The 11943-nt window shown below is 44.3% G+C and overlaps 1 protein-coding gene across 2 annotated transcripts; it reads right to left on the bottom strand.

Moving 5' to 3' along the window:
* Nucleotides 1-4744: 4744 nt before the first annotated feature.
* LOC124625359 (neuropeptide-like protein 29) lies at nucleotides 4745-11613 on the bottom strand. Of its 2 annotated transcripts, XM_047149166.1 has the most exons (3): nucleotides 11478-11613; nucleotides 5143-5442; nucleotides 4745-5046 (listed from the first exon to the last, which is right to left on the bottom strand). In XM_047149166.1, the coding sequence occupies exons 1-3, from the start codon at nucleotides 11487-11489 to the stop codon at nucleotides 5014-5016; spliced, it is 345 nt and encodes a 114-aa protein (XP_047005122.1). In that variant the 5' UTR covers nucleotides 11490-11613; the 3' UTR covers nucleotides 4745-5013. The 2 variants fall into 2 exon arrangements, with proteins under 2 accessions (XP_047005122.1, XP_047005121.1); XM_047149165.1 differs by having other exon boundaries at nucleotides 4745-5442.
* Nucleotides 11614-11943: the final 330 nt, after the last annotated feature.

Here is an 11943-nt window from a genome sequence, read left to right as displayed (position 1 = left end):
AGTTCGCATACTAAAATCTGAATGTAAATTTTCGAATGTAACTTGCTGGGCCGCCCGTATTGCCGCCCGCGGCGCCCCCGCCAGTCAGCCCGCACGATATTCCTTCGTTTCTTTCGTCAGTCGACTCCACTGAATCGAGTTATCGAGTAGTTGTACTTTCCTATGTAGCACGCGCGTCTGCGTCATCGTGTTTTATACGTTTCCGTCTGATTAAAAAGAGACTAATGGGAGAGATTCTTCAATACAAGCAAAAGAGCATAAACGCCCTTAATGATCGTGATTCTGTTATACAAGCTTCTCTGTTTGTCCTACATCTGACTATCCTACTTTGCACACGCTGTACGAAATATTTGCTTGTCTAATGGCATCTACTGTTACAGTAGAAAGAAGTTTTTCAACATTGCGGCGTTCAAAGATATGGCTGAGGTCGAAAATGGAGGAGGATCGACTTATTTGCGTAGTTCTGTTGAACACTAACTCTCACATTGATTGTCCTATTGACGATGTAATTAACCAGTTTGCCAGGAAGAATAGGCGCATAGAATTAATCATTTAAGAAAGAGAACCACAATTGTAATTTGTTTATATCAGTATATGCGTATGTGCATGTGTATGCGTATGCCGGCCGGGGTGGCCGAGCGGTTCTAGGCGCTTCAGTCTGGAACCGCGGGACCGCTACGATCGCAGGTTCGAATTCTGCCTCGGGCATGGATGTGTATGTTGTCCTTAGGTTACTTAGGTTTAAGAAGTTCTAAGTTCTAGGGGACTGATGACCTCAGAAGTTAAGTCCCATAGTGCTCAGAGCAATTTTTTTGTGTATGCGTATAATCAGTTTACATAAAACTTTCTTAAACTTTGCATGTGACTTGATTATTTTTTATTACGGTAAAAGTAAAGGTAGCTCAAGGTATCTTTAGCGCCCCCTCCATGAGGTTTTTCTGCATCCGCCACTGCCTAGTTGCAGGATACACAAAGGGAAGACTTCGAATTTTAATAGAAGCAGAGACATTTCTAAATAAAATAGCCTACAAAACGTGTGTGCGACTTGTCCTTGAGTACTTGCCTAGTGTTTGCCGTATTCAACAAATCGACCAACGCCATGAAGTCGAAGCGCTTCCAGTAGAAGGGGCCAGGATAACGGGAAGCGTAGGGAGGAAGGTGAGGCTCTTATCAGTAAACACTATCACCTGAATTAAGAGCTCCAGAATTTGATGTGCAGCGTGGTTATAATTAAACTTTCTCTTGTTGAGTCAGTGTAGACGGAAAACTATTTATTATATGGCTACCCAACTTTATAGGAATTATGTTCAGGCCGTACGCTGCAAGTATCTGCGCTGTTAGACGTGTTAGTGTCGTGACTTGCCATTATGTGCCGCTACTGTGTTGAAACACAGACATTGAATGCATTACCTTACAGACAGTCAACATGGGTGTGGACAAGGTGAGTAGGGCTTCACTCACAAAGCTTTTTTATCTAAACAAGAACAATAGTGCTGCTTCTCTTCGCGAGAATAGACGCATTACGGGAATACGGAGGTTGAAGAACGTGATTCGGAAGTTGGAATTAACTGACGATTTGGGAATTGCTCCTAGGAGAGGCCGACAGTCAGTTGCACCATAAATTTTGAAGAAGTTACCGTGGCCATGACTGAGAATGCTGAGGGAAACATGCAATCTTCAAGCAGTACAGGAGCTGTAGAATGATAGCTGAAAACTCCGCGGTCCACCCTTCGAAAAGTGCTGCGAACAATCGTAAAATGGGATCTTTATTGCGGTTCCAGTCTGTTGTGGATGCAGACGGCTGTCACAATAAGAAACGTTTGTTACCTGGAACGTAAACATTGTACTCAATTAACAAACGTTACCTTCTCATGTGGAAATCAAAATGTATTTCTTGTAGTGGCTTATTCGTTATTTCCTTACAAATGTTTCCACAAAATTCCCATGGCCCACAATCACGCGTTTTGCATGGCGGTCCTCTCAAGTAATCATTCCGTCTTCAGGCCACAAGTGGCACAACGGGACCATCCGACCGCTGTGTCATCCTCAGCTGAGGATGTGGATAGGAGGGGTGTGTAGCCAGCACATCGCTCTTCCGGTCGTTATGATGGTTTCCTTTGACCGGAGCCGCTATTATTCGGTTAAGCAGCTCCTCAATTGGCATCACGAGGCTAAGTGCACCCAGAAAAATGGCAACGGCGCATGGCCCCCGGGATGGTCACCCATGCATGTTCCGACCACGCCCGGCAGCGCTTAACTTCGGTGATCTGACGGGAAAGGTGTATCCACTGCGCCAAGGCCGTTGCCCCTCTCACGTAGTGAAATTTTTATGGTAACCAACCTGTAGACTTTTTTAACGACTGTAATGCCTCCATCATACGAATTGTGTAAGAAAAGTAATGAGACTGGTTTTTTATCTACGAAGGTTTTTATGTTTTCAAATAATAACATTGTCCTCTTCGAAGTAGTTCCCTTCAGCAGCTATAAAATACCGGCGGAGCTGTTGTTCTCAGCCTTGGCAGCAGCGCTGAAAGGCTTCAACTCGTAGAGCCTTTATCATGTCGGTTACATTCTCTTGAACGTCCCGGGAAAAGAAAAGAGTCACAAGGACTCAGGGGAATCAGAGGGCTGTGAAACAACAGGAATGCCTTTTGAGATCAAAATTTCCCCGATGGAAGTGGCCGTGTCACACGAAGCGCTGTCATGAAGTCTGCGATGTTCAGTTTCACTCGAGTCACATTTTTCTTGAGCCTTTGAAGCACACCTTTTTAAAACATTTGGTTGACAGCTTGTCCTGAAGGAACGGTCTCCCGGAAGCACGCACAAGTTGCAAGTTTTCGTCAGTTTTTGAAATTGAAGCTCTCCCTGAGCGAGGTTCATATTTAACGTGTTCTCGGCCTTCGAAAAACTTGTGCTGTTGGTAAGGTCTGTTTCAACTTTTCAAAGGTCATACCTGCAGATTCCCCGAGTTTAACCTAAAACTTTATGGCACAACGTTCCTCTAATTCCCGCTGTTCCACTATCGTAGAACACAGCAAAAGCACAACTTGACCGATGGCGGTCTCAAAAATCACACAGTGGCTGCACAGAGCTGAAATTCGGACTGAGCATCTGGTAGGGATGAACACACCAGTCTTCACAAGTAGAATAGCTCAGCGTTGCAAGATCGATCGCAGTGCTGTCAATCTCATTACTTTTCTCACACACCTCATATATTTCGTGTAAATAGTGTTATGAGAAGATTAGGGTGCGCACGTAATGTACAACCAATCATCAAATCTCTGTTTAATTTGCAGATGTCCTAGTCATTAGTTAGATAAGGCGAATGATGCTAATGATTAAGGTTATTGTGAAAACGGAGAAGTCCGTGCTGTAGCGGATTCCACTTCTCTGAAATCTATTTATCGTTGATTGTCTTTCAAAGCGATATGCGATTGTCAAAGCTACGTGACACAAAATTACCCATCTGTTCACGTATATAGGAGTCCGTTTGCTCCTTCACGTTCTAATACTCCAGTAACTTATGGGTAAGGCAATTTTTCGATTTCTTGTTATATGTTGTCTTTATGCGAAGAGTCGATTGCCATACACATCAGACTAAAGCTTTCCATCTACTTGGCGTCCAAGCCGACGTGCAACAGTCGGGTCGTAACTTTGTCCGATCGCTACCTAGGATGGCCGCGTCACGCCGTCGTTTGTTTCGGAGCTTGTATAGAGGAGTCGTTGGCGCCCTTTCCTTTGTTTAGCACTGAAGCCCACGGGTCGTCTAATTTCAGTCCTCCTTCTTTTCTGTTGAAATTGTTTTTGTGTCTTTCCGTACATCTTAGCAGAGAAATGATTGGAACTTGATATATCTGTAGTATCAGAAAATTGAGTTGTGTGGTCCACTGATTCCAGTGCATCATCTGCTACTGCCGATTAATCTGTGTTGCCCAGATGACAATTACTCTTGTGTTCTTGAAGCCAGGTGTGTATACTTCTTTTTGTAGTTCCTATGTACCCTTGACGACATGTAAATGTATTTTGTTTATTCTTGTTGTGGCAAGTGCAGGGCATAGGTAGTTTTCAATGTTGAAATATTCTTGCACCTTTCTCGCCAATTTAAACTCAGTGGAAGCCTACATTCTACGAATAGAAGTAATACTGATACGGTCAGAGTCTTGTTGGGGTGATGTTTACACATTTGCGGAGCTACAGATCTTTCTTTCATTAATGTTGATCGTCGCTTGTGACACATTTTTGTGTTAAATTTGCACTGTAAGTATTTTCAAGCAGTATAACTACAAATGAATCTTTTTAAGAGAGAAAAGAACTACAACTTTTATTTAAAATTGTCAGTTGATTTGCTACTTCCTCAAATACAAACTTTACAGGAGTCAGGAGAAAGTTATGTATTTCTTGGCTTGTCACAGCCCGTCATGAACCTCTTTTCAGTATATCCTATTTTTATAAAATACTGGAGAGCTAGAATTCGCTGCCCATCAGTTAGCTCGCTGGCTGGCCAACTCGTCAGACGTCCCTACTGCGAGTGTTTAACGCTCCCGTGACCCACTTAGTCCCCCCTGTCTGCGAGCGCTCGGCCAGGGCAGCACTATCACACAAGCTGTGGCTCGTTTACCTGACAGGCCACACTGTCATTTGTTTACCCACCCCTGCCTACCGCCGCCCACGGCTGCTAGCAGATGGGGGCTCTAGTCAGGACAGTGTAGGCTAGATATTCAGGATGATACAATAACACACAATATATTTAGAAAAGTATATGGTTTATTTCAACTTATTTTGCAGAACAGAGAGACCAGGAGACTAATGTAAAAAATTGGATTTACGGAGAAGAGTTTTGTTACACAGCCAGAAAAATGCTGTCCCTAGATGACTTAGTAGGGCAAGCTACAACTGAACGCTGCACACATGTGCACTCGCTCAAATTAGAGGTCTCGTAAATGTTGCTGGAATATGTGCAATGGTGTGTGGAAGATGGAGAAGAAGGGACAGTGGAGAAGCGAGAAGAGGCGCTCAGCCATGGTGACCGTAGCCAATGCCGTGGCCCAGCCCGTAGCCTCCGTAGCCACCGTAGCCGCCTCCGAGTCCACCGTAGCCGATGCTGATGCCTCGGGAGTAGCCACCGTAGCCGATGCCGTGGCCGAGACCACCGTAGCCTCCGTAGCCACCGTAGCCGCCTCCGAGTCCACCGTAGCCGATGCTGATGCCGCGGGAGTAGCCACCGTAGCCGATGCCGTGGCCTAGACCGTAGCCTCCGTAGCCGCCATAGCCGCGGCTCAGGCCGTAGCCTCCGTAGCCACCGTAGCCTCCACCGTAGCCTCCGTAGCCACCGTAGCCTCCGCCGTAGCCTCCGTAGCCACCCAGCAGGCCTCGCTTCTGCACTGTCTTCTCCTCAGTAGCGCTGCAGTAAGCTGCCAGCACAGTCAGCAACAGGGCTGTGGTCTGTGAAGGAAGGAACTACAATCAGAACACTGAAGAAAAGTAGGGTGCACATCACCAAGGTAGAGGTAAGACAATTATGAAATAAGCTATGTGGGCTATCGAAAAGCCAGCGATTTCTTGTATAGTAGAAACTGTTGCATGTGGAAGGAATTGGAGGACTACGAATACCGCTGACTCCCCTTAAGTCAGACACGAAGACATACAAGAAAATATAGCGAGGGACAAGATGTATTCGATACTCTCGCTGGCGAACTGCCCCGATGACAATAAGAAACTGGAAGAATGTGGAAACTGCTGAGTAGGCTCGAACGCGCGGAAAAGAAGATAGGCGAGTAACGAAACGTTTCCCTAATTCAGAATCTGATGAGAGATAACGAAGCGGAGGAATACGAAAACTATCGACTCGGCCCGACTCGGGCACGAACTGCAAGCGAGAAAGAAAACAGGTGAGTGACGAAGCGTTTCAGGCAGTAACGAAACGGTATTTCGAGTCTCATGGAATACTCGTTACTCAGAATATCAAGAGTCAATGCCAGCTAATAAATAAATAAAAAAAAGACGTCAGACAATGACTGAACGTTATAAGCAGCACTCAGGCTTTCTACCGATGTCCAGATGGAACAAATAAATTCAATATCTTCGTCGACAACGATAACAGTTAACATGCATTGAAATTTTTTGTGAATTGTCGGGCATCTTACTGCATTGTTGGGGAGAGGATGTCAGTGAGCTCTAAGTGTATGGGTCGGCATTAAGTAGTCATCCATCCACGTATAACAAGCAGTTTTGATTCTTGTTCCCTTATGTAGCATCTCAAGTCAGGATCAGTACAGTTTTCTTCAACTAAGAAAACCCCATTGTGAGTGGATACACTAGCATTCGCATGAAAATTTTGAGATTCCCTCCATTTTTATTGAATTACTTTGCAAGAAAAATTTTAGCAGACCATTGTCATGTACTTTTAGGTAGACTCAACTCACCATTATTTAATCACTCACCGTCGAAGTGTCAGAGATTATTTTGTCATGAGGACGTTTTGCCAAAAGATTGGTGGACTTTAGTACGCGACAAGTAACTGATCGGTTGAGTTTATCAGTGACGAGCCACATATTTGTATCGACAGTGTCCGACATTCTGAAGAAAACTGCTGGTATGCGTTGCTGGGCTATTGTCGCAGCAGTTGCCCTTATGAGGACCACGCGATGTGTATGCTGCTATCAAGTAGAAGCGCTGGAGACCATGCTGTTGGGCACCCTACATCCTACATCATCATTGTAATCAATAGTATCTTCGTGCGTGATCGTAAGGTTGGGAAAATTACATTCAAACAAGAACGAAGATTAGCGTTGAATGTCTTGTTGAAGAAATGATCGTTAGAGGTGGAGTACGAGCTAAAGGGACTCGTGGAAAACCTAAATCTGGGTGACCGTCGGTGCTCACTCGTTCTAACTGCTGAGTCTCATTACTATGTGAAATGTTAGAGTTGACAGCAAGATGCTACATATCCCCCCAATCTCAGGAAACCGTTTTCTGCAGTAAAGTAACGGAGTATTGCAACGCAGTCCAAATATTGAGACTCAGGTGGTGGATATAGGGAGAAACTTAGGACGCCACCAAAAATGCGGCTTATAAGACAGTGCAATGATACTTCCCATAGCTGATGTACAAAGGATGTGAAAACTGTTTCTGTTTATTTTACGTGGGGCAAACCAAATATTGAAGCACCTATCACCGCTAGAATTCACTTCTTAAAGTAATGTAAGACTTACACACAGATCTTAAATGAGTTGCTGGATGTGATGTTAAGATGTGAAGCAGCTTGATTTATATCTCTGTGTTCCGATACTGCAGATGTTTCCGATTGCGGTACGAGTATGCTGATTTATCGTTTGTCCTGCGGCAGTCGTGGAGCGTGCGGTGGAGGGAAGTGACGGCAGGCAGGAATTAACTGGTTCCGCCGAGTGAGCGCTTTCCATTTCGAACAACAGGTTTTGGCGTGCGTTCCCGAAGAGATGACTAAGACGCGGGATAGCTGAGAGCACTGTGGAAGTGAAAGTCGATCCTAGAGAATATGACACGCCCAAGTTTACAAACGTACCTGACCCAGCCGTGAAGAGTGCGGACTGCCTCTGCAAGTACTTAAGAGCCGAGGCCAACATTCCAACGTACCCAGCTGGAGCAGAGAGAGAGAGAGAGAGAGAGAGAGAGAGAGAGAGAGAGAGAGAGAGACGACTGGGAGACACAGAAAAGAACTGACAGCTAGAAGTTGGATCTGTGAACCTACTAGAATTGTGTCTTACCAATCAGTTTCGATATGTTGATGTTGCTACAAGCGTTCTGTACGTTCAAGAGCTTCTAACAAAATCTGCCAGGAGAACGAACATCCGGAAAAGAGAATACAGCGAAATTTCAGGCTTGGTTCTATTGGGAAAGAGCGAGTTGGAGTGGTAAGACACTATACTCACATTCTGACAGACTGCGGATCAAATCTCCATCCGGTCTAGTTTCCCACGATTTTTCTAAATCGCTTTAGGAAAGTTCCAGAATGGTCCCTTTGAAGCGGACAAGGTTGATTTCGTTCCCATGCTACCACAGCCGAGCTTGTGCTGCGTGTCTATTGTTATCTACGTCGACGGGACACTAAACTCTAATCTGCTTTCTGTTTTATCGGTGTGTAAGTTGCGACGTGTATCATGTGCGCCAGGAAGAAATGAAACAGAGTAGATTGAACAAAGAACACTCTCAAATGAAGTAGAAGAGAGCGCTTGGGTATCCGGTGTACACTGCTGCCCCTCCACCCCCACCCCCCTGCCTCAAGGCTGTGAAGCTGTTATGGTTGTCACAAAAAATTTACAAATTAATGGCTCCTTCCAGACGTAGTCACCAAGAAAGTCGGGTAAACTGACTACAGATCCTCTTGCAGTTATTAAACCGAGAATGCTGTTAGCAATGTATAACGAACTGCAGATTTTTGGTGTCTGTCTGCTTGTAAGAAGATCTATTCGCATTGCAAGTAGAACCATATGAACAGCAGCTCTTTACAGTTATGTGTTTTAGAGAAACTGGATTCTTGTAAATGAGTAAGTCGTGTATTGAGGTATTGCCTTTACACACTTTATCAGCTTAGTCTGTTCCCGCAAGAAAAGTACTCTTACTAGTAATTAGAAACAACCGACTGTTGCATTTCGGATCTTCTTTCCTTTCCACAATTACATTCTTTCAATTGTTTCATTGTCGGCAGAAGTTTAGTGTATTAGTGGTCACATGACATTTACGAGGCTCTTGCACATAAAAGAATACGTCGGACAAACTACAAGAGGAGAAAATAGCACGACACACATTAGAAGAGCAATTTATTTACTTGCTACTCGATCACCAGACTAAGAATCAAAATGTTAAAGTGTGAATCCTTAGTATTAAGGACGACAAGGACAACTAAGGACGGGAAAAACCTGTAAAATCCCCAACAGGCACACTTACACTGATATTAACGTTCAGTCTAGAGTAGAAGGTGAGAGAACAGAGTACTTTGTAAGCTTCTGCAGCTCTGGAAGTAATCACAGCTTACTTTCTCGATCTGTTCTCCACTGATACATGAAGATCGTTGTTTGTGGGCTTATGAACAGTTTGGACTTAAAACTAGCTGAGTGCATTGGATCTAGTTTTTGGGTGGCGGTAATATGCGCCCAAGAAGACTATGGAACAAGCGTCGAGACAATGCGTATGCCACGTACGCCGGGATGTCTACTACGCAGGCGCACTACAGTAGGTATTGCGGAGCGCTGTTATGTACAGGGGACGGGCGTTTGCTAGGAAATGTGTGTGCATTTTTAATCCGAAAACTAAATGCATAAAACTACAGATTCTCAAAAGAAATCACATACTGTATGTTGTGGTTCTCCCTTTTCTTGCTCTACCGTTGTGAGGCGTGCCGAGCGTAGATATATATGTAAAGTCGCTGTTTCTAATGAAGCCATTGACGTAAACATAATTTGTAAATTCCTTTGGTCAGACCTGCTTCATAAATAAACAGTTCAGGCATGAATTCGTCTACTATGGAACATACGGCGTGATGACCTCTGAAATTTATTTTTATCTACAGTGAGGCTCTATTTAAAATCACAAAAATGGTTCAGATGGCTCTGAGCACTATGGGACTCAACTTCTGAGGTCATTAGTCCCCTAGAACTTAGAACTAGTTAAACCTAACTAACCTAAGGACATCACACACATCCATGCCCGAGGCAGGATTCGAACCTGCGACCGTAGCGGTCTCGCGGTTCCAGACTGCAGCGCCTGGAACCGCACGGCCACTTCGGCCGGCTTTAAAATCACACGTCCAATGAGTATGGAAACGGACGGAAAAACACAGTCTTCAGATAGTTTCTAGGTTTTTTGTGTATCACTAGAACCACTGATAGTAAACTTCGGCAACGTTATTAATTTTACAAACATTGAGACACATTAAAGTCTGATGACAGGATTGTAAGCCGAAAATCAGTTAACTAAATAAATTAATCCTGTAGAAGATACACAAATCTGTACTTTTCATTATAGACATTCAGGAAGACTGGAATTTGTGATGAAAAGAATGGTACATATAAGAAGACATGCATCAATATGAAACTGTTTTTATGCAGTTAAAAATAGCTTTACTACGAAGAGTACAGATACACTGAATGCAATATGCACAGTGAGGTCACCTGATCTGTTTTTTGTGCTTCAGTGTATGTCGTTGTCAGTGGCTGCGTGGCTGTCCAGAAATAATTGGACAAGAGGGCGGTATCTCTCGGAAGTTAGAGCCACGGTAACTCTGCAGAGTTACGTATCACTGAACTCTAATTGGAAATGTGGTTGGTTGCTGTTAATGATTTAAAGCCGTTAAAATGATCGCATCTTAAAGTAAACTCTGTTTGCAACTCGACAGGACTACACTGTGGATCTAACCAGACGTAAATAAGAGTGCTAGCACTTGCGAGAGACTGCAAAAACGCCGCTCGTTTGCAATTCAGTGTCACCTGCAAAGGCATAGGCTCTCACGCAAAAGTTCAATGAAACTGTGCTGTGAGTAAGACGTTGCTCAGAAGATGAGCAGAACATTAAGTACTGATAGCATCTAAAGGGAAGATTTATACTTTGTTGAAGTAGGCGAACAAGCAGAAAGAATATGAGCATGAAAAATTACCGGAATAGGATATATAGTGCACAATACTAAAGATCATCTGAGAGATCAGTATTATCCTACAGTGCCCTTTACTAACAATATAAAATGGAGTTTAAACATCTTCTTCGCTGTTGCGATCTGATTGATTCATTTTTCACCGTCAGAGACTAGGAATTTCAATCACAGTGCTATTACACGTAGTGAAATAGCCTTCGGCTACGGGATTAAGAGTTTACAAATTAAGTCAACCAAAAAGTTTGCAGATATTAAGAGGAAAAATCAGTTACACTCTACTGCATAAACACCGAATGACATGATGCAATTTGGTGGTAGAAATATATGGAAACTGCAATTTGTTCACGAAAGACATTGCTTATAAAACGCTTGTACAATGTTTAGTGGATTTCTGGGTGTCTGTTTTAGGTTGGCCAAACGACGAAAGACTGCACGAATGGTCACAGGGATGTTTGACACCAGGGAGACTCTTACAAAAATTCTGTAAAATGTAAACTGACAGGTACACGACGAGAGACGCTTGGTATATAGAGAAAACCTGCATGGAAAATACCAAGAACCTCTTTGTACCATGGAAATTACGAATATCCTTCTGCTATCTACATATGTATCTCGTAGATAAAACAGTAGATAAAAACAACAAGTGACGTAGACGTGTGGAAATTAGTTTTCATCCGTAAGTGGAACTGAGAGAAACGTTAATCAATGATAGATTGGAAAATATTCAGTGGTTTATGGAGCATAGATGTAGATGAGTACAAATGTAAATGTAGATACAAGTGAGTGTAGATGTAGGTGCAGATGTAGATGAGTGCAGATGTAGATGAGTGTAGATGTAGGAGAGCAGAGCACTCACCAGAGCCTTCATGGCGAGAGCGTGCGGTGGATGTCGCCGGTGCAAGAGCAGAGGAGGCTGTGATGGTCATACCGGCGCCGGCAGGCTTTATATAGCGCGCGCTGTCCACCCCACGCCGCAAAAAACGGCCGCCGGGACACCCTTCTAGCGGCGGTGAAAGGCGTGCCGCTCCACGCGCTCTTCCGTTCAGCGAGCCGTGTGTGTGTGTGTGTGTGTGTGTGTGTGTGTGTGTGTGTGTGTGTGTGGCGGCATGGAAATCGAGCAGCGCTTACGCAAAGGCGGGCCGGGGCCTTGCACAGCGTCCGGTCAGGGGCGCGACGAACGCTCCTAGAAGAACCACGTGTTCTCCCGGACCGCTACCAAAGGTCACCGGTATCTCTTAGACTATGCGGCCGCATCCACAAATTTCCTCACTGTGTGCTCGCAGGACACACCACTAAATTCGTTCTCAGCTACAAGCCAAAAC

The sequence above is a fragment of the Schistocerca americana genome, chromosome 1 (assembly GCF_021461395.2).
Source record: "Schistocerca americana isolate TAMUIC-IGC-003095 chromosome 1, iqSchAmer2.1, whole genome shotgun sequence".
Classification (NCBI taxonomy): Eukaryota; Metazoa; Arthropoda; class Insecta; order Orthoptera; family Acrididae; genus Schistocerca; species Schistocerca americana.
Note: the sequence above shows the minus strand (reverse complement) of the source record. Positions and strands in the feature narration are given on the sequence as shown.